Genomic DNA, 26286 nt, shown 5'->3' with positions numbered 1-26286 from the left:
ACGTTCTCTGAATGTGGCATAGTGAGCTGAGGAACAATTTAAAGCCGGGTTTAGTTGTACTTGATTTCTAAGTAGTTTCATTTTCTGACCTAGAAAGCACAATTCTTTTGGTTTTGTGGAACTCTGATGTTTCTGGCCTCCTTCAAAGTGATGTTCCAGGGATGGGACTTGTGACTGTGGGGCTCTATACTCTCATTTCCCTGGTCCCTGCTTGCAGACACTGTTCCTGTGAGTAGGCAATGGGGAAGCTGCTGCCTGCCTGCTGCAGTGCCCTGGGGAAGCAGGAGCTTTGCTGTGCAGCTCCTGCCCTCGTGAAAGAAAAAACATCAGTGGAGCTGAGATTTGGTTAACCAAGCCAATGTTGTTGTTATCTCAGTCTGTTCTGTGGTGTCAGTGTAAGTTTCTGTGCAAAGCAGGACAGCAGTCAGAGGAGAGATTCCATCAGCTGAAGAAACACAGACTTCGTGAACCAGCATAAGGCAATGGCTTAAGTCTAAAAAGCATCAGAAATGTACCTTGTGACCAAGGATGTCTGTAATGCTGTGCCCAGTGCCTGTGTGGCACTGAGCTGAGGCAGGCATGAGAGGACAGCCTGTGGGATAGGGTGACAGACTGCCTGTGTTATGCCTGTTCTGATTTGTCCTTGCTCAGCAGCCAGCTCAACTGTTATGAGCTAATTTTCCATCTCACATGAGAAGGAATACTCTGGTTTGGTGTTTTTTATTATTTTCCTTACTCTTTCTCTAGTTTTCTCTACTGGTGCTAATTTCTTAACTAAACCACCAGTACGTGGTATGGCCTCTCTACTTCCAATGAGAGAGCTGGTCAGAACATTCTGGTGCTTCTCTAGTAGCTTGTGAGTACAGGCCGACAGCTTAATTTATTGTGTTGAATACATGAAAAAGTGTACACTCAAATAAAAAAGATAACCTCCTCTCACTTGTCCCTTCCTCCCTTAGCCACACTACCCCATTAGTAGTCTTTTCAAAGAGAAATCATTTCCTGAGTTAGCATTCCTCCCCCCTCTGTATTTACAGCACTTGGTTATTCTGTACAGCTGCAGTAAGTGAAGCAGCTTTGCTTTATTTCTGGTAAGTAGCTCCAGCCTGGCCTCCCTGATGGGTAAAGCTCTTCAACACAAGGCACTGATCATTCATGACTGGCACACAGGAATTATCACCCCGACACAGCATCACTCTTTTCTGTCATGGACTTGACTGAGTCAGTGAGGGAAGTGAAAGCATCTGTCACCTTTCCTTGCAAAGCAGCACCGAGAGGTCTGTGTAGGGACAATTTGGTATTTCTAACAGAGAACAGAAAGATTGATTTTGCTAAAGCATTTTTATTGATAAATGTTGTCAGATGGCTTTCCCACACCAAATACATAATATAAATGTGTTTTCAAATTAGTTTATAGAGATAGGGTACTTACCCGGCTAACCCACCAAAAATCTCTGTGACATAGGAATAATCCCCTCCTGACTTGGGGATGGTGACTCCCAGTTCAGCGTAACACAGCGAGCCAAGGGCAGCCACACCGCCGCCAAGCACCCAAATAATGAGAGCGAGTCCCACCGAGCCGGCGTGCTCCAAAACTCCTTTCGGTGAAATAAAGATCCCAGAACCAATTATATTACCTGGAAAGAAAAATAGGTTAGCAGTGAGGTAAAAGAAAGTAAATATTTTTCTTTTATTTATTCAAAAAAAGGTAAACAAGCCCAAAGCCCCCACTCAAACAAAAAAGACAGCTGTGCCACCCCCACACCCCTCTTTTCAGATTTTCCATGACTGCACTTTTTCTGATTACACCCTGGAAAAAGTGTTGCCATTTATCAGCAATCAAGGACGGTAAGTGTGTGCTCAGCTCTGCTGAAGCACGGTAAGTCTCAGCTGAGGATCCGTGAGTTTTCTGGCATGAACTTGCTCAGCTTGCACAACTGTCTGCTCTCACCTGCCATGCATAAGTGTATTATTGAAAGGAGTTAGAAGTGACTTTGTAATGAAAATTTTTTATCCACTCCTAAGAGGAATTTGAACAAGTTAAGGCCCATTTCCAGGGAGGTTAGGAGGTCAAGAAACAAGAGAGTAGCACTGTCTATAATGATGGGCCCAAAAGGTGTGCTTGTCCACCAAGGACGGATTTAAGATTATGCTTGAAAAGCCAATCTCAAAGTCTGAAATACTAGAAATCCATTAACATTTTGTACTTGCAGTACCTGTGCTGCTTAGTCATCAGCCATACATTTTAAAGTTGTAATGTGATATGACTAAAATATTAGACAATATAAGACAATTGAGATGATGTGAGTTGAGGCAGTGCTGGGTATAGAAAAGGAGTGCTGGATACCACAGGTGCTCTTTTTTCATGTGGGGCCAGGGTGTGTTACATGATGGGTGAGCAACTAGCTCATGGGTTGGGCACAAAGAGTTGTAGTGAATGGGGTGACATCAGGATTGTGACCTGTCACTAGTGGGGTTCCACAGGGCTCCATCCTCAGCCCTGTGCTCTTCAGTATCTTCATTAACGACTTGGACCCAGGTCAAAAGGAACACTAAGGAACTTTGCTGATGACACTAAATTAGGAGCAGCTGTTGACTCCCTTGAGGGCAGAAAAGCCCTACAGAGAGACCCAGACAAATGAGAGAGATGGAGAATCCCCAACCATGTGAAGTTTAACACAGGCAAGTGCTGGATTCTGCACCTAGGAGGGGGCACCCCTGGCTGTGTGGATGGACTGGGAATGAGAGGCTGGAGAGCAGCTGTGGGAAGGGACCTGGGGGTCCTGGTCAATGGCCAGTTGGATCTGAGTCAGCAGTGCCCTGGCAGCCAGGAGGGACATCCCTGTCCTGGGGGCATCAGGCCCAGCATTGCCAGCCAGGCCAGGAAGGGGATTGTCCCACTCTGCTCTGGGGTGGGGTGGCCTCACCTCGAGTGCTGGGGACAGTTTTGGGCACCACAATACAAAAAAGACATTATGCTATTAGAAAGCATCCAAAGGAGACCACGAGGATGGGGAAGGGTCTGGAGGAAAAGCCTTATGAGTCTTTTGTACTGCTGTGTTCTAAGGGTTGTACTCATGCATATGGAGAAAGGCCTTAAGTTATAAAAGCCCCTTAAAAATGATCTGCTACCTGCCAGCATACATAGCTGTGTATCTCCATTTTTCACAGGTCAACGTACCTGAAAACACTACACTTCTGGGAGGAGCTGGTGGTATTTTGGGGAGCACGCTAAAGTTTAGACACAGTGTTTTATACCGAGATAGATCTGTAGGTTTCCACTGCCTCTTTGAGATGGAACCATACTCCTTTCTGGCCATTCCAGTACTGAACAAATGCCCAAAGACAGAATAACCGCTAAGGGGTCCTCTGACTCCTTTCATGCCACCTCCTCCTGCTCACTACCCTTGTTCACTTTAGCTCAGGCTTGCTGCTATTTTTGGCAGCAAAGAGCAGATGAAAATGCCCATCCTTTCAGCAGGCTGTCAGTTTCCACCCCTATCCCTTGGGTCACCTTTCCATTTTGTCAGTACATGAAGAAAGGATACAATCCAAACACAGCATGGCATCCCTCAGGCTGATAATGGACAGGAAATCCAATGCTACAGCGTGTCTCTGCAGACCTGTGCTGCGTGGTGCTGGCAGGTTGCTTCCCTGATCTCCACTGTGGCTTTGTGCTGGCGAGGGGGTGAGCTGATGGCACACCTGGTTTTCTGTACCCACTCAACTGCTGAGGTGTGATGGACAGACCTGCCGTGGGGTGGGAAGGGTGGGGAAGTGGAGAGAGAAGCTTCGGCAGCACCATGGGAAGCAGCACGATCTGGCCATTTTGTGAGGAACCCAGGGAAGAGAGAGCTAAGTCCTGGTGTGGTGTAACTGCAGAGAGAAGGTGGCAGCAGTGATCTGGCACGGCAGTGCCCTAGTGCAGTCTAAATAAACAGTCGCTGATGTGTTTTTTAAATGCTTGCACTTGGCATTGTCAAAGCTCTGAAGCTCTCTGTGCTTCGTCTTTCTGCCTCCAGGAAGGGGCATGGCTCATCTCTGGCAGCCTGGATGATGGGCAGTGAGGGGCATTGGCAGTGGGTCTCTTTCCTAAATCCAAATGGCTGCAGGGAGAAGGTGTCCGTGGCTTAGAATGATGGCCTCCTGTTATGGTAAGACTGCCAAAGCAGTCCTTGTCCACAACTCTGTCTGAGCTGGAAACAGCCAGAACTTTCTTTATCTAAGGAGAATACTTTCTGGGTGCAACTATCTTGAAGGAGCAGGACAAGGACCAGACAGCCTTCTGGATGGTTCTTTCATACAAACAGTCACAGGATTTTTTTTGTAAATTAAGTAGCCAATCATATTTTTAAAAATGTAATTAATTTTAAATTAATGAGTGAATAAAAAAAACCCCAAAATTATCTTCCAAGTTCATTATGGATTTCCTATTATTTTGCACTCACAACAGGTGCAAAAGCCATATCCGTAGGAATAGAAGTGCTACACCCCTTCTGACAACAGAATGTTCTTAGGGAAACCTGCCTATGTGCCTATGAATGTGGTAAATGTGCCCAAAAAAGTACCTTCACTTCACTTGGTATAGGATATGCTTAAAAATAGATATGGTGGAGATACTGAAATGCTCCAGAAAATTAGCTGTCAGAAACTGCCTGATGAGAAGCAGTTTTCAAGAGGTCTTGGTCAGCAGGAACTGGAGGGAATTTGGTGAGCAGCTCTGGGGTGAGAAAATGCAATATGCACTATTTTCATGGCATGATGCACATTTTCATAGCATGATATTTTGTCTTCTCTTGTTTCTTGGTGTTTGTTGCCTTCTTTTCTCCTTTTCACAATAATATGGAATAGCTGGTGTGACAATCCCATGACAATCTCAGCTTTTGTTTAAAAATTGTTACTAACCCCTATGAGTCATTTTAGAAAATTAAAAAACACAGAAGGCAAGTAAAATATCCTGAAATATATATATCACTTCTGAGATCTTATCCAGTGTCATGTTTATTTTTTTTTTGGACAATGTTGAGAGCAGTTTCCACATCCTAGAAAAATAGGAAACAGGGCAGGAGAATAAAAAAAACAAAAGGAAGAAATGTCTGTGTCTTTTTATTTCTCCAATCAAGTAACAGATCCGGCAGTGCTGCTAGTAAAAGCAGTAGAATGTTTGTATGAAAGAACCATCCAGAAGGCTGTCTGGTCCTTGTCCTGCTCCTTCACATAGTTGCACCCAGAAAGTATTCTCCTTAAACAAAGAAAGTTCTGGCTGTTTCCAGCTCAGAGCTGCAGACGAGGAGCCCAGCCTGTCCTCTGTGAGCACATGCTCAACCCAAGCGGCCACACTTGCCGGGCCCCGGGTTGGGTGAACCCAAACCGGCTGTGGCAACATGGGTGTGAAGTGGGTCCAGCCTCTCCTATCAGCCATGCTCCATCTCTGACTTAGTGGAAGTGGGTCCCAAACATGGTTTTCTGTGAAAAGAATGCCAACCCCCTCATCCTTTCAAATCTCCGGTTGTTTTTCTAATTATGTTTAGGATCTTTTGTGACCTGGCCCTGAAATGGGTTTCCCAGACCAGGCACACACACGCGTGTAGTTTTGGTCTGAGGTCAGCACCTCATGTAGGGCTAAACCATTTGGGAACTGTGGTAATGACGTGAAAATTAGGACATGGGGCTTATTGAAAAATCCAATATTTTCACTTTGCCTCTGGCTTTTGAACTATGGGAATTCATTTGGGATCAGATATGGGGTTTTGATGTTTTTAATATAACTATGAGAACTGAAACTCACCTCTTAAATGAAAGCAAAATTCTCACCAAAACACTTCAAGAACTGCACTTTGAAGGAAAACAGTATCACTGTGCTTGTGAGAAAATAAAGGAACTTGGTAATACTTGGTGTATTCACTCAGTATGCAAAATCCTGTTGGGGTTTTAAGAGTTCTAGTTTTTTTCTGTTAAAGGAATTTTCCCCCATACTGTTGCTAATCGCTGGGTACTTAAGGAAGACAAAGAGCTACCCACTGGCGGTGGGGTGCGCCTGGCTACTCTTTTGTTTCACCTGGGTGTGGGGGCAGTTGGGTCTCGGTGTCCAGAGAGAGAGGAAGCTGTTTTTTCCTACGGCCGCTTTTCTTTCTGCTGGAGAAAACACCAGGATCCTAAGCCTGCCTTCCCTGCCCCGCTCAGAGCTGGGCCATGGCCACCCTGCCCCACCACTGCTTCGAGCCTTCGCTACGTGGTAGTCGTGCTCGCCCTGCCTAGACCTCTAGGGGGTTCCCTGTTTGGATACACCTCATCTGCCATCTGGGATTTGTGCTCATCCCTGCCGCTCCAGCCTGCTGTTCCCGAAGGTCCGGCCGGACACTGGGATCGGCTGCCCAGGGGTTTGTGAAGCCTTTGTTCCATCCTTCCCTGGGATCCCAGGCCGCCATTGCCGCGTGCTCCCCGAGCTCGCTCCGGAGCGCCCCCTGCAGCCGCGGGGGAACCATCGCACCTGCCCTGCTCACCGGGAGCCGCCAGCGCCCCTGCCGGCTGCGAGCGGAACTGCACCCGAGGGGAAAGGGCCCGACAGCCGAGAAGGCTGGGACTGGGTTTGGGATTGTTTGCTGTTACTGCCAGAGTTATTGCTGTTTGTTTGACTGGTTATACACATATAGATATATAATAGTAAAGAACTGTTATTCCTATTTCCCACATGTTTGCCTAAAAGCACCCTTGATTTCAAAATTACAATAACTCAGAGGGAAAGGGGTTGCATCTGCCATTCCAAGGGAGACTCCTGCCTTCCTTAGCAGACACCTGTCTTTCAAACCAAGACAGATCTTGGCGCCCAACCGTGGGGCCTGAGGGCATTAAGAGAGAGAGGTGAAAAAGGAATAACAGTTCCTGGATAACTTAATTTTCTGTGCTGGATATAGGAACCTTGCTAGGCAGCACTATGTGGTCTAGTTTACCCTGGTTCGGGTGGCACGTGGTCGTGGCTATATTCTTCCCCTTTGCAGCTCCTTACCTAAACATGGGTTCTCTGACTAAGGCTACCATTGCTGTTATCCAGTTTGCACCATGGGTTGAGAAGATGAGGAATTCATGGGCTTTTAACTTCCTCCGGAATGTGGATGGATAAAGGATAAAGGGCTATCACACACTAAGTGCATGTTTTTGGGGTTATGTTAAAAATGGTACCTTCTGTGGGGAAATGACACCAGGGGAAGTTTTCTCCCAACCCCTCAACCAGTTCTTTGGGCCCACCCCACCAACTTTTGAAGGGTTTAGATTCCCTCTGAATACTAACCACCTGCTGCTGGTAGGCCTACTCTATTTATCACTCATTGTTAAGTTGAGATTGGCTTGGATAACTACCCAGACACCAGCCCCAGAGACTAGAGATCCTACCCCAGAGCCTGATCCTGCCCCAGAGCCTAACACAGCCCCAGACACTATAGACCCTGCCCCACAACCTGACCCTGCCGCACAGCCTGATAGCGCCCAACAGCCCACCTCAGAAATGGACTACCCAAACTGGGTGGGGGTACTGGTGAAGGGAATCCAGGAGATGTGCCAGGAGATGGGCCAGGTGCCTCAGGGGATATGCCAAGTGCTAAGGGAATACCCATCCTCAGCTAGTGAAAAACCCTCTCTCTGCCCCAAAGGGGGAGAGTCCGATGGTGCAGCAGTGGAACCCACGGATGTTACAACCATCCAGGCTCCAGCTGAACCACAAGGACAAGCACAGCCAGCAGCAGTCGCCCCTGTGCAGAGGAGGAAGTGTAAGACCAAATCAGTACGACCAGTTAATGATGATGGGGAACCAGGGCCCTCACAACCAGCAGGAGAGCCAGAGCCAGAAATCATCACTGAGTCCCTGTCATACGACAGTCTCCATAGTAAGCGAAACGACATTGTGTGAAGGAGGCATGAGCCTTATACAACCTGGCTGCTTCGGGTTTGGGACCTTATGGGCACAAGTGTGCAACTGGATAGTGGCGAGGCAAGGTGACCCAGGACCCAGGTGTGGACCAGATATTTGTGAGGGAGCCAGGGCCCCTTTCTCTCTGGGAGTGGCTCTTAACGAGTGTGAGAGAAAGGTTTGTTCACAAAGACAGAATGCAGGAGTACCATCATAGAATGCAGTGGAAGACACTTGAGGAAGGGATCCAACAGCTAAGAGAAGTGGCAGTATTAAAGGTACTCTTTGGGAGGGATGGACAGCATGATAATGACCCCAGTAAGGTCAGGTGCACAGGACAGATGATGTGGAACCTGGCAAAGCTAGGGCCACCCAAATACACCACCTTCATTGCAACGATTGATGCTGACAATAACTGAGAAACAGTGGGCTCTGTTGCCAACAAGCTCAGGAATTATGACAGTATGGTCAAGGGTCCACTGAAAGCTCATGTCTCTGCTGTGGTCCAGGACCTCAAAGAGGAGATGAAGGAGATCAGGTAGGAGATGAGGAAGGGCAGTGTGGCACCAGTGCGAGTCACAGGCCCCCAAGTCAGAGCCCGTCGTTCCCCCAGCTAGAGAGAGAGGGTACACCCCACGAGCTGAGCTGTGGTTTTTCCTGTGTGAGCATGGGGAAGACATGAGAAGGTGGGATGGGAAACCCACTTCTGTCCTGGCAGCGCGGGTGCGTGAACTCAAGGAGGGAGGCACTAACCGAGGGGGTTCCGCTAAGGTGAAAGTAGCCTCAGCCTCCTGTGACCGAGCTGCCAGGTATTACAGACGGGAGGATGATATGTCGGATCCCCTTGAAGGGGCCTCGAGCATGCACACCCAGGGAAAGAATGATAACCAGGGCTAGAGGGGCCCTGCCTCTAGCCAGGAAGAGGCACGGAAGAACCGCGTTTTCTGGACGATGTGGATTCGATGGCCTGGCACATCAAAGCCACAAAAATATGAAGCATTGGTTGATACTGGGGCACAGTGTACTTTAATGCCATCGGGACATGTGGGGGCAGAACCTGTATCCATCGCTGGGGTGACCAGGGAATCACAGCAGTTGACCCTTTTGGAAGCTGAGGTGAGCCTGACTGGGAAGGAGTGGCAAAAGCATCCGACTGTGACTGGCCCAGAGGCCCCGTGTATTCTGGGCATAGACTTCCTCCGGAATGGCTATTACAAAGACCCAAAGGAACTCAGGTGGGCATTTGGGATTGCTGCTGTGGAGGCAGAAGGCATTAGGCAATTGAGCACCCTGCCTGGACTATCAGAGAATCCTTCTGCAGTTGGGCTCCTGAAAGTGGAAGAGCAACGAGTGCCAATTGCTACCTTGACAGTGCACCACTGGCAGTATTGGACAAATCAAGATGTTGTGATCCCCATCCACAAGATGATCTGTGAGCTAGAGAGCCAAGGGGTGGTCAGCAAGACCCACTCACCCTTCAACAGCCCCATCTGGCCTGTGCACAAGTCTGATGGGGAATGGAGATTGACTGTGGACTATCATGGCTTAAATGAAGTAACTCCACCGCTGAGTGCTGCCATGCCAGACATGTTGGAGCTCCAGTACGAGCTGGAGTCCAAAGCAGCGAAGTGGTACACCACTACTGACATTGCTAATGCATTTTTCTCCATTCCTCTGGCAGCAGAGTGCAGGCCTCAGTTTGCCTTCACCTGGAGGGGCGTGCAGTACACCTGGAACTGACTGCCCCAGGGGTGGAAGCACAGTCCCACCATCTGCCATGGACTGATCCAGGCTGCACTGGTAAAGGGTGAGGCCCCAGAACATCTGCAGTACATTGATGACATCATTGTGTGGGGGAACACCACAAGAGAGGTATTTGAGAAGGGAGAGAGAATAATCCAAATTCTCCTGGAAGCTGGTTTCGCCATCAAGAAGAGCAAAGTCAAGGGACCTGCCCGAGAGATCCAGTTCCTGGGAGTAAAGTGGCAAGATGGACGATGTCAGATTCCCACCGAGGTAATCAATAAGATCACTGCGATGTCTCCACTGATCAGCAAGAAGGAAACACATTCCTAGGTGCCATAGGTTTCTGGAGAATGCACATTCCCGAGTACAGCCAGATCGTGAGCCCTCTCTACCTGGTTACCCGCAAGAAGAACGATTTCCACTGGGGCCCTGAACAGCAGCAAGCCTTCACCCAGATCAAACAGGAAATCGCTCACGCGGTAGCCCTTGGCCCAGTCAGGACGGGACCAGAGGTGAAGAACGTGCTCTACTCTGCAGCCGAGAACAATGGCCTGTCCTGGAGCCTCTGGCAGAAGGTGCCTGGTGAGACTCAGGGCTGACCACTGGGATTCTGGAGCCAAAGCTACAGAGGGTCTGAAGCCAACTAGACTCCCACAGAGAAAGAGATGTTGGCAGCTTATGAAGGAGTCCAAGCTGCCTCAGAAGTTATCGGCACAGAGGCACAACTCCTCCTGGCACCCCGACTACCGGTGCTGGGGTGGATGTTCAAAGGAAAGGTTCCTTTCATGCATCACGCCTCTGATGCTACTTGGAGCAAATGGATCGCCCTTATCACGCAGCGCGCCCGAATTGGAAACCCAAGTTGCCCTGGGATCTTGGAAATAATTATGAACTGGCCGGAAGGTGAGACTTTTGAGTTATCTTCTGAAGAAGAAGAGGAGCAGGTGACGCGTGCCGAAGAAGCTCCACCATATAACGAGCTACCAGAGAGTGAAAGACAATATGCCCTCTTCACTGATGCTTCCTGCCAAATTGTAGGCGCTAGCCAGAAATGGAAAGCTGCTGTATGGAGCCCCACACGACAAGTTGCACAGGCTACTGAAGGAAAAGGTGGATCGAGCCAATTTGCTGAACTCAAAGCTGTTCAATTAGCTCTGGACATAGCTGAAAGAGAGAAGTGGCCAAAGCTCTACCTCTACACTGATTCATGGATGGTAGCCAATGCTCTGTGGGGTTGGCTGGAAAGGTGGAATAAGGCAAACTGGCAGCGCAGAGGAAAACCAGTCTGGGCTGCTGAGGAGTGGAAAGGCATTGCCACTCGGGTAGAGAAGCTACCTGTGAAGGTCCGTCATGTGGATTCTCACATCCCCAAGAGCCGGGCTAATGAAGAACATCGTAACAACAAGCAGGTAGATCAGGCTGTGAAAATAGAGGTGTCCCAGATAGACTTGGATTGGCAACATAAAGGAGAGTTGTTCCTAGCTCGATGGGCCCATGATGCCTCTGGCCATCAGGGCAGAGATGCCACCTAGAAGTGGGCACGAGACCGAGGGGTGGATCTGACCATGGACAGTATCTCCCAGGTGATCCATGACTGTGAGACATGCGCTGCGATCAAACAGGCCAAGTGGGTGAAGCCCCTGTGGTACAGTGGGCGATGGTCCAAATACAAGTATGGGGAGGCCTGGCAGATTGATTACATCACACTGCCTCAAACACGCCAAGGCAAGCACTATGTGCTCATGATGGTAGAAGCCACCACAGGATGGCTGAAGACCTACCCTGTGCCTCATGCTACAGCCCGGAACACCATCCTGGGCCTTGAAAAGCAGGTGCTTTGGAGGCATGGTACCCCTGAGAAAATCGAGTCTGACAATGGGACTCATTTCAAGAACAGCCTTATAAACACCTGGGCTAGAGAACATGGCATTGAGTGGGTGTACCACATCCCTTACCATGCACCAGCAGCTGGGAAGGTTGAGCAGTGTAATGGACTGCTTAAAACCACCTTGAAGGCACTGGGTGGGGGGAGTTTCAAGAACTGGGAGGTGCATTTAGCAAGAGTCACCTGGAGTTAACACCTGAGGCTCCACCAGCCGAGCAGGCCCTGCCCAATCTGAACCCCTACAAACAACAGATGGGGATAAGGTTCCAGTGGTGCACATGAGAGGTATGCTTGGAAAAACTGTTTGGGTTAAGTCTGCCTTGAGCAAAGACAAACCCATCTGTGGGGTTGTTTTTGCTCAGGGACCAGGTTGCACCTGGTGGGTGATGCAAAAGGATGGAGAGACCTGATGCATACCTCAAGGGGACCTTGTTTTAGGGTGAACTACCCATGGCTCTGTACTTGTATCAGTATCAGCATATATATATGTCTATAATTCGGGTGATGCATGTATTTATATGGTTCAAAGGGTTAAGTTTCATGTAACATGTTAGTATGGGAAAAAATTTGGGGTGGATAATGTTGGGGTTTTAAGAGTTCTAGGTTTTTTTCTGTTAAAACAATTTTTGCCCCCATACTGTTGCTAATCGCTGGGTACTTAAGGAAGACAAAGAGCTACCCACTGGCGGTGGGGTGCGCCTGGCTACTCTTTTGTTTCACCTGGGTGTGGGGGCAGTTGGGTCTCGGTGTCCAGAGAGAGAGGAAGCTGTTTTTTCCTACGGCCGCTTTTCTTTCTGCTGGAGAAAACACCAGGATCCTAAGCCTGCCTTCCCTGCCCCGCTCAGAGCTGGGCCATGGCCACCCTGCCCCACCACTGCTTCGAGCCTTCGCTACGTGGTAGTCGTGCTCGCCCTGCCTAGACCTCTAGGGGGTTCCCTGTTTGGATACACCTCATCTGCCATCTGGGATTTGTGCTCATCCCTGCCATTCCAGCCTGCCGCTCCAGCCTGCTGTTCCCGAAGGTCCGGCCGGACACTGGGATCGGCTGCCCAGGGGTTTGTGAAGCCTTTGTTCCACCCTTCCCTGGGATCCCAGGCCGCCATTGCCGCGTGCTCCCCGAGCTCGCTCCGGAGCGCCCCCTGCAGCCGCAGGGGAACCATCGCACCTGCCCTGCTCACCGGGAGCCGCCAGCGCCCCTGCCGGCTGCGAGCGGAACTGCACCCGAGGGGAAAGGGCCCGACAGCCGAGAAGGCTGGGACTGGGTTTGGGATTGTTTGCTGTTACTGCCAGAGTTATTGCTGTTTGTTTGACTGGTTATACACATATAGATATATAATAGTAAAGAACTGTTATTCCTATTTCCCACATGTTTGCCTAAAAGCACCCTTGATTTCAAAATTACAATAACTCAGAGGGAAAGGCGTTGCATCTGCCATTCCAAGGGAGACTCCTGCCTTCCTTAGCAGACACCTATCTTGCAAACCAAGACAAATCCCTAGGGCATCTTTTATTTATCTGCAGCACACAATCCACATAGATTATAAAAAGAACGGATCTTGCAGCCTGTTGAAAGTATACATCAGTTCTGTAAGAATGGACTTACTTATTATATGTAGAGACCATATTTGGTCTTTCTTGGAGAAAACCAAGCAATTTCCTGTGTAGTTAGTGAAGAAAAATATAACTCATGCCTTTTTATTGCATGCACATTTCTTTAAAGATCTGTTGTACATCTGAAATTCAGAACGGGTCAGTAATTTGTCTAAACAGCCCTTTCCCCTACAAAGTAAAGTATTAACAACAAAAATTCTGTGTTCCTTTGGGTTTTTTTGCCACAGTCAGGTAATTCAGTTTGTGACTAGTTGTTTAATGAAGTACTATAGCAGGCAACATTGCTAAAAAAACTGTGCACGGTTCATGAATATGAATCCTGCCAGACTCCTGCTTTCATCGAGTGCCATTTGCTGTCCTCAGGAGATGGCACTCCACACTCAAGGTGGGTCACGGAGCACTCAGTGCACATTGCAGGTAATGAGGTGGGGAGGTGTGATGTTCAAAGGCAGGCAGAGCAAATGCCTGTGTTAACTGGGTGTCCTGCTTCCTTCAGCATTGTTGTGGAGGTGCATCCCATGTTTATTGAATCAGAATAGGAATTAGTAAAACAGTAGTCAATCACAGTAGTAAGCATCACCAAAGATTATAATCCCAACTGTATAGTGGGTGTTTCATCACTATAGTTGTGACAGATGGTCTGTGTCTGGGTATATTGACAATGAAGGGCAAGTCTGGAACCCTTTTCTCAGTGTCAATGTGCAGAAGCTGTAGAAAATGGCATTTTTTTTTCTTTTAAATTAAATGTTTGAGACCAACCTGATTTCAGGTACAGCTCTCTCTTGATATATTGGTATCAACAGCAGATACAAGCAGTTTTCACTTAGAATAGAAAAATAATCAAAAAGTTCTCCCATCCTCTCAGGACTTCCACATCTATGTTGACATTGCTCCAGCCAACAGGATGACAGTCTGTGTCACTGCTTAAAACAGTTCTCTTATAAACAAACGCTGAAGCTTTGCATCCTGCCTAGGAATTATAAACAAATATATCTTTTTTTCCATAGAAAATATTGTAAAGAATTGAGAATCCTGTTTGGCAACAACAGCAAAAAAGCTTAATCAAAAGGAATTGTGCTTTGCAAACTGTTTAAATCCAAATTAAATATGAGGTGGATTATGACAATAATGGTGATGACATAACTCATCATGGATATTTATTTATAAATGAAGTAGCCTGGTGCAACTAATTGTCAGTTAATTGGCTCCCAGGAGTTAAACACTCCCAACTGAGGATGCTAGTGACTGTCACTGCCTGTTTGTGAACTCAGGGCATGACACAGCTACAAAACCAGTAAAGAAGTAAAATATACAGCTCATAATTTTGATGTAAACTGGAAATTTTGTGGCAGCACAGAAGTCCCGATGACTCTATTCACAGTAAATAAACTGGCTGCTCTGCCCTGGCTGAACTCAAGCTCCAGCTTAGCCACGTGCTGGCAGTGCTGGGAGACGTGGCTGCCATGCACCACAGCTGTGCTGTGGCTCCCAACGACACGGCCAGGCACAAGGTGCTGCTCAAGCTTTGCCCTGCTCCTCTCCAGCTTATTAACACAAGTGCAGCATCTAATGCAAAAGATATAAGTGTCCCCTCCTTCCCCCAATAAAATACAAAGACTGAATGAAGTTCTGAATCAAGAAAACAGGTCAAAAAATTACTAGGCTGTAGGGACTCAACAGAATTAAAACTAGCAAAAAAATGCACTTCAAGTGCATTTTCTTAACCTCTAGACAAACACGAATTTAGGCTATGTGGCAGTTAAGGTATTTAATGCAATTTCCTGGAGTTTTTTGCTTTTAAATAGCATTCAGAAAACTCTTAATGAAGAACGGATGAAGAATAAAAGGATCTATAAAGCCTGGCATTAAAATAATAGCCATTTAACTTCATATGCAAGTAAGAAAATGGAACTTCTGTACAGTAGAAAATGAATTATGGCTGCTCTGCTAATATGCTTGCAAAAAAAACCCCCTCAAAAATGGCTATAAAAATAACATTGATAATTTAATGTCTACAGGGATTAATATTTAACAAAATTAAACAATCTTAAAGCCTGACTTCAGTTCAAACATTTATGTTAAAATTCCTAGCAAGCAAGAACATGACCGGCCATTATAAACTGCTATTCCAGCATTCCAACTGGATTTTACTGGGTTAAGAATTTATAATCTGATTATACTACACCCAACTTTAAAGATTTTAAAAATAAGGCTACTTCAAATACTGACAGAAGTGTTTTCCTTGACTTCTGATAGATGTATAAAGAAGATTATTTGCCTTCTGAGCACTAATATGCAGGTGTAGTACCTGAAGACTTAAAGAGCCAAAGTTTTCTAACTATGAAGGTGTGGATAGAACAGAAAAATAAATTAAGGAAAGTAAATATTTCAGGCATAGCTTCACTAATAATACCTGATGCAGCCTTACAGGGTGTGCAACAGTCTGTTTCAGCTGTTTCAGTGAGAAGGGTTAGATTTTGCTACCACACGAGGTACTGTGGAGATCTGTAAATAATTTTAATTGATATATATTAAAAATCAATACCTGCTCAGCAGGCCACAGCTGTGCCCTGCCCAGCTGCATAAAGGGCAAGGAAAAGGCAGACCTGCCCATCTGGTGGAAAACAGGCTGGAAGTGTCTGTTATCTGGTGAACTTGAAGAGATGCGGCAAGGATGGAATATCATTCCTATCCTGAATTTTAGGGAATGTTACTGTGGGTGCCAAATTTTTGGGTTGCTGTTCTCCCCAGTAACCAACCAGTCTGCAGGATGATGGCATGTATCCTTCCCCAGAGAGAGAATAACCTCTGCCTTCTTATCTGTTATTTTAAGAAAATGTAAGACTGATTAAATTGCAAAGACCATTGATGAACAGAACTTGCAAGTGGGTAAAACTTGCACATGCCAGCTGCATTGTGGTGATTTTGGGAGTGTGTTAGGCAGCTGCGTTTCAATTAGATGAAAAAATCACAATCTAGAGAAGAGCAATCAAGGCAAATTTGTGCTAACCTCAGTCTTCACAGGACCTTTAATAAATCTGGGGCCATTTGAATAGTTCTTTAAAAGTAGTAAGCTGCACATTTGGCTCTGGCTCAAGGTATATAAACTGCTTAATGACGATGGTTTGTTTGGAATCCCTTTCCACCAGTTGTGGAAGGCAGCCTTAAAGGAAAGCAGTACTCAAATCCTGCAAGACGCATTTATGGGACTGCAGTGCTTTGCTATACATCTGAAACCTGCTGCTTGCCACAGGAGACTGGCCATGTGCAGGCTATTAGTAGTCCAACCTCTGCCAAAGTACCCAACAGCTTAAACCCACAAAAACATGGTGGTTTAAAATTTCTACCTTTTTGTAAAATAAGTGATAATTTGTCAATACTTTTCTTCTACAGGAGCAGGTTAACCAAGAGAAACTTCATCAAGAAAGCTTTTACGCCTCTGTTTTGGTAACATAGTGGTCACAAAATAATCTGCTGCTTCAAAAGCATTCAAAGGAGGTTCCATTGGCATGTGCTGACTACTTGTAAGAAGGGCACATCTGTAACGTAAAGACCTCACTACAAGAGATACAATGTGGGGATATTCCCATTACAGAACTTGAGTCAAATGCAAATGTTCCATTAACCAAAAAGAGCACTGGAACCTCTGATCCAGTTCTCTGGCTTGCAAGCATCATGCTCTCTTGAGTATGTATGTGGGTATACACTAGGTATGATAGATGAATTTACAAATCATTTTGTCCAAAATTGCAGGGCCTAATTGAGAAGGTGTGCCAGTTTGAGACAAATCGGGAGGAAAATACCCTGTGACAGAAGGCAGGTTACAACCATCCCTCCCCCACCCAGGTTCATGAAAAAAGAAATTTTCCTCAGAGGAAAGTGAAAGAGATAAAAAACCTATTTATTTAACAAACACACATGAAGACAATAATAATGCTGAATAATAAAACCTCTTGCTGTGGAGAGAAACCTGGGAAGATTTCAGAGTCCTTCTGTAGTAGGTGTGGTCTCTCTCCTCCTCCAAGCTGGGTCAGTGTGGGCAACCTGGTTGTCCCTATCACATCATCCCTGACCTGCTGGAGACCAAACATTTGGATGATGCATGCAGAGGACAGATCTGCACTAAGGCAGATAAATGGCCAGGAGGTGCTGGGGATCAGGCCTCTTAGGAGCATGTGAAATAATAAAGAAGATGGCAGATGTCTGCAAGTACATGGTTTGATTCAGTTTTATTTGAGTAACAGTGTTACAGTGCGTTTATTTCAAAGGAGAAGTTAAAGCCTGTGTGATAGGATTTTGTTGTTCTAAATTGAAACTCCTTTTATTCTGTTAATCCTTTCACAGGCTGCAGGCTCTGTCTGCTCTTTTCAGGCACACAGTCCACTGCTTTATTTCCTGCTCCTCTGTTCTGACTCTTGTACTTGGTCTGACTTCTCTACTTCCTTAACTTCTGACTTGTTCTCCTCTTCTCTTGCCAGCGTTGGGATATGTGGGCTGCATTTCATTACCATGAAGAGGAAACCTCAGCCTCCCATGCCCTTCTCTGTACGCTGCAACGATAAGGCAGAAATATCAGGAAAAGCCTTCTCCTAGGGACTAGGTGACATTTTCAGTGGGATATTCTCAAAGTGAGCTCCCACACACTGCCACACTCAAAGCAGCCTATGCAGCAGTACAGCTGTGTCCAGGAGGGGATTACAACCAGCTACTTTTGCTGACCTTCATATCGCACCTTCCTCTTCTGCCTTATTCCCTTGACATCAGGGACCTCGAGCAGGGTTTATTGCAGGGCAGTGCTGCCAGGTGAGGATGAGGGAAGCCCACAGAGAGCTGCAGAGCAGATTTTTGGTGGTCCCCACTGCATCCCCACTGGCAGCAGTGCATGGGTCTATGGGGAACAGAGGCTCAAACTTCCCCCTTGACTATGGGACTTCAGCACATAAAAGAGCTACTATGACCCTTGAGGCAAAGGAGAGAGTGCTTCAACCCTCCTACTAATTTCCAAAGAGAAACTGAATGCCAAACCCACCCTGATGCTGTGAGAGGGATGTGGAGGAAAGCCCTGTGATGTTCTTAAAATGCCTGGATTGCCCTGGTAAAAAAGTGCAGCATTGCACACTGACTGCTCTCTACAAATAGTGCAGCTTTATGTTGTATTGGCCCTTGTTATCTGTCCAACTTCTGGTTTCTGCGCTCTCTGGATCTCAATATCCTGACTTGGAATTTTACCTGCAAATGGCAGAAACCTGTCATTAAATGTCATTCTACCCTGATGTAGAAATGGGCAGTGTGTAAAGCTCTGCCCTGCAAGCATGCTGGAAGACATGGGGGTCTTCTCTAGGACATTGTGTGACTGATTACTAACAGATAAATTCTGATTTTAAGGAAAGCAAGTGATAGTGGAGATTGGTCCATCTGTAGCAGCTCAAGGGGCAGATGCCAGCCCATTCAGCTGATTTAATGTTTGTCCCTCGGCTGAGAAACCCCTCAAGTGATAGCTGCACTTCTGGGAGCGCTCTCACAGGGCCCTCTATACCTGCAATGATTTTCAGTCTTTACCAAGAAGAAAAGCAGTTACAAAACGCTGCTGTAAAGCTCACCAACTCAGCTATAAAAACAGACAAAGAGTTCAGCTATGTTGGGGAGTGCTGTGGGTCAGACAAAGACAGTATGACAGACACAGCTTTTTGGCAGCCCACTCTTCAGCCCTACTCATGCCAATGGTAAAGACCCCTGCACCAGCCTTGAAGTATAATTTGTTTAATGGAAAATGCTGGAGTTTTTCCCTTTTTTCTTCCCCTAACTCTATTCTTTTTGCTCATTGTGATTGATCATGGTGAACAGATTATTCAGTCTGGAAAATTCATCAGCAACTGCTGCTCAGTGGGAAAGCCTCTTGCTGTCCATTCCTGAAAGCTGTCAGTCCTCATGGATGTGTCATTGCCCAAATCTAAATAAAACATCAGTATGCAATTTCGAGAGTTACACAGAAGGATTTTTTTGTTACACAACTCTGGGCTCTAGCAGAAGAAACCAGCCTGGAAGTTGGCACCATCTCTCTGACCCCCACACTGCTCCACACTCCCTGTTTACCTCGCACAGCATCTCTGCAGCTTTTTGCTGTGAAAAATGTTCCTCCTTGCAAATTAAAAACTTTGTTTACACATATTGGTGTCCTTGCAACCCTTAGCTATGGCTACCAAAAACCCATGTGTGCTCTGCACCAGCCAAGGGACAGTGTGGGGACTTATGGGGCAGCACTACAGGAATGAGCAGGTCTGGAGAAAAGGCACAGCTTGACCTTGATTGCTCAATTACAAGATAAAGCAAAACTAAATCCCACTCTTGCCTCCGATTTTCTCTCAAATTACTGTGTTTTATGCCTTCTGCTCTGATCCCACAAAGATGAGCCCTGGAAAAGTGTCCTCAGACTCAGGCCAGTTGGTGGATTTTGGACTGTGCTTACACACCTTCTGCAAACTTGGGAACCATTAAGAGCATCTCTAAACTAGGCATCATTTAATCCTTGATTTCTGAAGGGGTATAATGGGAACTTCAGTATACTAAACTTTTAAGGTAAGGCTTATTCTTCAGTATTACCCTGAATAGTAAAAGGCTAAAGTGTTCAAAGGGCCTTCCTGAATTGAAGTTCCAGGCAATACATATTTAAAATAAAGTTATATGAAAATGGCAGTAACAAATCATCCAAATACATCAACTGTTGTGTTACAGCTCAGGTCATGTTATTGAGAAGAAAGATTAATTTAGAATCTCCTATAAGGTCTACAGTCATTGCCTAGGATCATACACAACCTTATTCTGGATGCAGATGTAAACAAGACATAAACTTCTTAGCAAAGTTTGTGGTTGTTGCTGGTTTCACACCTCCTTGATCAGAAATCATTCAATCTCTCAAATTTACATTCTTCTGGCTGTAAATCTGTGTTAGCATATTCTGTGTAGTTAGTTTTACCTCTCAGCATGGTAATCTCAGCATTTACATCTCTCATTCACATCTCTAAGTGGCTTTATCTCTGTTTTATCAAAGTATACAAAGATAGGCTATGGTCAATGAACTGAGGTGGAATTTAAAAGCAAAAAAATTGTATTTATGCTTCCTGGGGTGTGTACCACTATTGCACAATGATATTTGACTTAAAGCTTGCACTTAAAGTGCAATTTGGTTACTAGCTCAATGTGAGTTTAAATGAGATTTACAAACACCTATCAGCTCAGAGTGTATACTGAGGCACCACTTATGATGCTGTGTTGCTGTCCTCATGTATTTAGAAACCAGTGCTAACTTGTATCTTGACTTTATTTTTAAATACGTAATTTATTTTTAAAGAACGTGTTTACACAATTTTACTGAGGAGAACTAGAAACTCCTGCATTTCCAAAAGAAATGGCAGCTTTTCTTGCAGTTCTTAAATATCCATGATCTGGGAATTTAAGGACCTGTTGTAATGTGATCTCAAGAGTTAGCAATATTACTATATAACATTCTTATGCATGTATGTATCTTGTATTTGCAAATATCACAACTGTCTTTTGAAATTAAATATCTTCAGAATTATGAGACTTCATGTTCTCACTGATGTCTTTATATATCAAGTTTATCTAAGCAGTTGACCAGCTGTATAAAAAAATTCATCAAAAGAATGTTGCTCCTGCCCCTGAATAGAAAAACTTGTTCATAGAATGGTTGGAGCACACAGAAATATAGAATTAAATTAGCTAATCCTGCAAAATACACGTTAACACAGACTTGAACATCCCTGTCATAGCAGTGTATAGGACCCTGGTTATAACACATACTTTCTGTTCCACTGGGTAGCAGTTTTGCAAGAGATCAGAGATCTGTCTTGTTCTTCTTTCCTAGTTTCCTAAAGTAACAGACTTATGCTCTTTATAAATGTCACTTTACATAAGTTTTCTCCTTGGTTTGGGGTTTTTCAGTTCTGGTGCTTCTGAGCAGCTAATCTCAGCCAAAAATTCCTCAGACTATTTCAGAAGGCCTCAAAGGGAAACAAATGGATTTCAATATGGTATATTCATAGACCTGTCTTCAGGGAGGTTGTGTGAGTTGATGGCTAGAAGCGAATTTGCTCCTTTTGGCCTTTGTGTGCCACTTTCCCTGTCTGAAATACAGAGGATGATCCCTACCTGCTGCAAAGGGCAGCCAGGATGCTGCTCCCATCCCCTGACCGTGTTTGGTCAATGACAAGTGTGTTCATTTTCAGATCTGTGGTAAAATGAGTGAATGGGACTGGCCCCCAGTAACTTCAATTAATGAGAACAGATTACATTTGTTGGCATTACTCTCTGCTGTGCAACCTGAACACAGTAAGGTTCATTCTCACCTGCTTCACTGCCAACTGCCAATGTTGCTCAGGTATGTGGGCAATAAAGAATTAAAGTGTTTTGTACCTAGCTGCTTTAATTTAATTTAAAGCCTGATCCTATGAGGCAATGAAGTCCTCTGCTCTTGTTGCCTTCAGGAGGATTTGAGGGACTTGGGACTAGTTAAGGAAAGGGTCTTTCATTTTCTGTCGGGAGCACGAGCATGTGAAGGAGAGTTATTTCTTCTGTACGCACTCGTAATATGTACAGGATTGGGCACCTTTTGTAATAGTCTGCTTAAATCTTACTGTGTTGCTAGGGAACTGGCTGTGTCCACAACCAAAAAACATGGAGACATTGTGTCCTACTGGTTTCTGGCAGAGTTACCATAAGAAATGCCTTTATTGCAACAAGATCTATTAGCAGGAGTACAAAAAAGGTAATTTGTCAGCATTTTTTTTTAATTACAAATATTTTAATTCTATCACACACATGGAAATCCCTTTCAAGCTGAAGGCTAGGCATGTGAGGACACCACCAGAATCAAACACTTCTTTCCTTTATTCTTTAAAATACTGATTCAGCTATTTTTAAATTTACTTGAGTCTAAATACAGTGTTTGGAAGCTTAACAAGCTTGCATATTCTCTGCTCTTTTGTACTAACTAAGGCTATTACTGTTTTCAAGGCACTTATAAAAAGAATTGATTATGTATGTTTCCAAAATGTATGGCTTTTCAAGTTTTCAGACTGCATTTAAAAGTACCAGAAAAAAGAAACTTGTATTTATGGAGATTTAGAATGACATTTCTGATACAGTTTCTTATCCCTTTCAGGACATCAGAACTGTCTGCGTTGTTTTAAATTAGAGATAAAACAAGGCTTGACACCCCAGATACCAAAGAAAAAGTCTGCTATCAAAACAGGACAAAATCTGGGCAGAGAAAAGAGTAAGCCATGGGGAAATAAGCCAAAGGAAATATAGTCTGACGTGACCTCCCTTAAAACAAGCAAGTAAATCCTGTCTTACTAAGCTGTCAGGAGAGCTGCTAAAGAATTTTGAAAAAATCCAGACAAGGAACTCAACCCAACAATTTCTTTCTTGTCAGTCCTTTTCTAGCAACTCCCTAAGAAAAAATGATCCCTTGGGTGTTTTGTACAAAAGGATGAATTTTTATGATATAAAAGCACACACTTAAAAGCTGTAAGTCCTCATTCCTTGGCAGTCATTACCTTCAGGTTTAAGGAGAAGCACATACTGATCCTTTCCAAAGCACAGGTGGGCAAGAAACATTCTTCTGGATTCATCAGCCTTCTTTGTGGGGCCTGACCAGGAGCAACCTCACAGCACAATACTATTAAAAACCTATCATATATGGCACCTATTAATAGTTTTTTCTCCTTCTCTCAGGACGGTTGCACAATTTTAACAGCAAAAAGATGGAAGACACCAAGGAACTGGGAGACTAGCCAAGTAAGGATGTTTTTTTCTTGTCAGACCTGTACCGTATAATGTCATGCACATGTACACAAGTGCAGTGGCCTTTTCACAAAACTCCTTGTGTTACAGAGAAGGCATTTCAATATTAAGACCTCAACTTTTGTACTCCACTGTCTGCATGCACCTCTATAAGAGAGCAACTTTTTATACTGACTGCTGCTCATCCCTGTGGGATTTTCTAACCCAGAGTCAATGTACAATAATTAGCGTGCCTATGCACTGACCAGTGAATTAGAAATTTTGTGATGGGCAGCCTTGTGACATTCACTGCCATAGATTACATACATTGTGGATTTTAGCTCTCTGACCTAGTGTATTCAAAAGGATGAGATTCTTCCTTAATTTGATTTCTCCTGGTATTTGTGGATGTAAATAAGGTCCTTATATTGTTCAAACATAATTTTTTGTAGTATACTATATTAAGATGTTTGGCCTGATCTAGATTAAGTGGCTTCATGTAACTTATGAAAGAGCTATTGTTTTTCACAGCAGAAAAACTGCCACGCATCCAGATCACTGACCTGTTTTTTGGAGTTAGAAGTAACCTTTCTAAAGTTTTGCTGATTTTAAATGGTATGTTTTACACTATTGATATTCTAGTCCCACATTTGAAGTGGTATTACAGCATTATTTAAGGATCAGATAAAAAAAAAATTCAACTTAATTTTTAGATGAAAAAAAATTTTAGTTTTCTGTAAGTTGGTACTATTCTAAAGAAAGTGTTAAATTAATCAGAGCAATTCAGCTCTGGGGGTTATTCCATTACCCAATGATACAGAAATTCCTCAGGCTTAACCATCACTTTTCTTGCTCTGAGATCCAATGGAATTTGTCTCTATTGCCTGAAAGAGATCATGAACCATACCTAGGAGCAAGAATTTAAACAGCTCACCCCATGATTGGTTCATATATTACTCTGCAATCAGAAGAACAGAATCTGCAAGTTCCTGAAGATGGGAACAATTTGTAGACAATCACTCTTCAAATCTTGCTTTTCAGCCCTGACTTGCAAAGGCCAGTGCCGGAAGAAAACATGAGAATAAACTAATACTGCATAAAGAGATTTTGGGGAGGCTGACGTGAATAAATGTATTTACCACTATACATGTTTTTCCTCTGCAGGACAACAGGGCTTGCATATTCTCTATGCTTTCTCACTATACAGAGGGGGATACAAGCATTTAAAAAGGAATTAGGGTGTTGAGATGCTCAGTCAACGTTGGATTGCTGGCTCCCTTCTCTTTGCCAAGGAACATCTGCTGAAGAACTCTTTGGAAGACTTCTGGGTTTTTCAGGACCAGCAGAAAAAACCAACACTGTTAGGATGTTTTATATTTGGGGCACTTCAATACTGACAAATGCCTTCTCATTTTATCATGTTGCAATCAAGATGACAAAAAAGTGTGGCAGCTAGTAGAAAGCCCCCCACAGTACAACAAAAAACAGGGTCTCAAAAGGAAAAGTTTGGCACATGAAAAGCTGCAAAAAAAAAAGCGCTAAACCTCCACCAAACCACTTCTGCTTGTTGTAAGCCTGCCAAAGCAGAACAGACTTTCTCAACAGAAAAGGCTACATTATGCTAGAAGGAAATGAGCTGCAAGGCACAGGAAAAGGGAACACGAGTGGAGATTTATGGCACTGCTGAAAGCAGGCACTGTACTGCCAGATGAGGAGAGAGACACTTACCAAAGGATGCTACCTTTGTTAGCTCATCTATCAAGGAAGCAGTTTCTGTTGTAGGGTATCTAAACTACTGGCATTCATGGTAGAGAGCTCATACAAGCCTTGTGATCACTGTGTCCCAATCAGAATTTTCTACTTTTTTAGATGGTAGGAGGGTAAAAACCCCCCAAAAACGACAAAAACTCACCCAAACTAAACCCACTCAAACCAAAACCATCAGTCAATGAATACTTGATAGCTAATGACTTGGAAACACAATTGTGTGGCAATTGTTGCAGAAAAGTACAAATTTAGCTTTTTTTTCCCTCTTCATATTGTACATGTGGGACTTCACATGCTGAATTCTCCTTGATATAGGCTGCAGCAGAAAGGCACGTGTGGACAAATAAAACCCTTTTCTTTGTCCAGAAATATTCAGTAGAGAAAAATATAAAGTTAAGGCTTTTAAAGCCCTTTTTTCCCCCCCTTCTCCATCAGAAATTTCTAATTACAGCTCCTTTTTAGACTTCCTCTGTAAGTAAGTTTAGTCTCAGAAGTAAGCTGCTACCCTGGAGAAGCTGCAGAATCTCCCTGAATTTTTACCAAGCTTAATTTGAATTTAGCCCTGGTTTTTACTTTCAAGTGAAACTGAAGCTTGTTTTCAGCTCCCTAAACTCAAGTGAAAGGCTACCCCAAACAATTCTCATGGAGAACTGTATACTGGAACAGTCTTGAAGAATGTGGGAACATGGTATCACCCCTAAAATATCATGCCATAAATATAACTTGCATTTTGGATGGGCATCTCTAGCTTCCATTTTTTCCAAATGCAGGATCGGATCTTTCTCAGTAGTATGAATCTTTTTTCCTATTGGGTACCATACCAAATTATGGATACCTATCAGCTTAAATGTACATATGGAACCTGGACACGTAATTTTCAATAGTTTTGAATCTGAGCCTAAGCCTCTGGGCTATATGAAAAAACATTCACAAGTTCTTCAAAAGTGTCTTTGTGGTTTCTCACTAATAAGGAATATGTGCCACTTATCTTGAACAAAAATTGACTGCTGACTTTACTAAACCATAATTTGCATTTATGAGAGGACAAGATACTGAATTACATTTCTCTGCAGTCCAGAGCTTGATCATGAAAAAAATCAGTTATGCATTTCTAAGTACTTTGTGTGTTACGTCAGTAAGTGCCATGTGGAACTAAGTGCTCAAAATATTAATTAACAAGGTGTGTGACAGATAAGGAAGGCTGACTTCTTTCTAAAGTGTTTAGAAACACATTTTTTTTTGAGAGAGAGAACCATTGAATTGTAATCTGTATTACTCTCACAAGTCAGTGAACAAAAGCGTGTCCTGAAACTTCAGTTAGCTATAAAAGTGAAATGCTCTCGCACAGATTCAGAGGGAGAAAATTCTTGTTGCAACACCACTGTTTTCTATGGGCCCAGGTAGGATCACAGAAATTAGGAAAAATCATCCAGTGATGTGTGTGGGGGTTTTTTTCTGTTCTTTTCATACATCTTTCTTTCTGCTGCAGTCCTGTAACTTGGGTACTACTCCAGTGAAGTCCATTGGGTCTGACTAGGAATGATCTCCTAATGATTTGATATGTTACTCGATA

The 26286-nt window shown here is 44.4% G+C and overlaps 1 protein-coding gene across 1 annotated transcript in view; it reads right to left on the bottom strand.

Annotated features, from left to right (window-relative positions):
- Positions 1–26286, bottom strand: part of SLC7A10 (solute carrier family 7 member 10) — a 47240-nt gene that overhangs the window by 15438 nt on the left and 5516 nt on the right. The window contains exon 2 of the mRNA XM_069026661.1: positions 1433–1637. Within this exon, the coding sequence (XP_068882762.1) occupies positions 1433–1637 (205 nt within the window). The remainder of the gene's footprint in view (positions 1–1432; positions 1638–26286) is intronic.

The sequence above is a fragment of the Aphelocoma coerulescens genome, chromosome 11 (assembly GCF_041296385.1).
Source record: "Aphelocoma coerulescens isolate FSJ_1873_10779 chromosome 11, UR_Acoe_1.0, whole genome shotgun sequence".
In the NCBI taxonomy this organism is placed as follows: domain Eukaryota; kingdom Metazoa; phylum Chordata; class Aves; order Passeriformes; family Corvidae; genus Aphelocoma; species Aphelocoma coerulescens.
The sequence above is the reverse complement of the archived record's forward strand: the minus strand, read 5'-3'. Positions and strand labels throughout refer to the sequence as shown.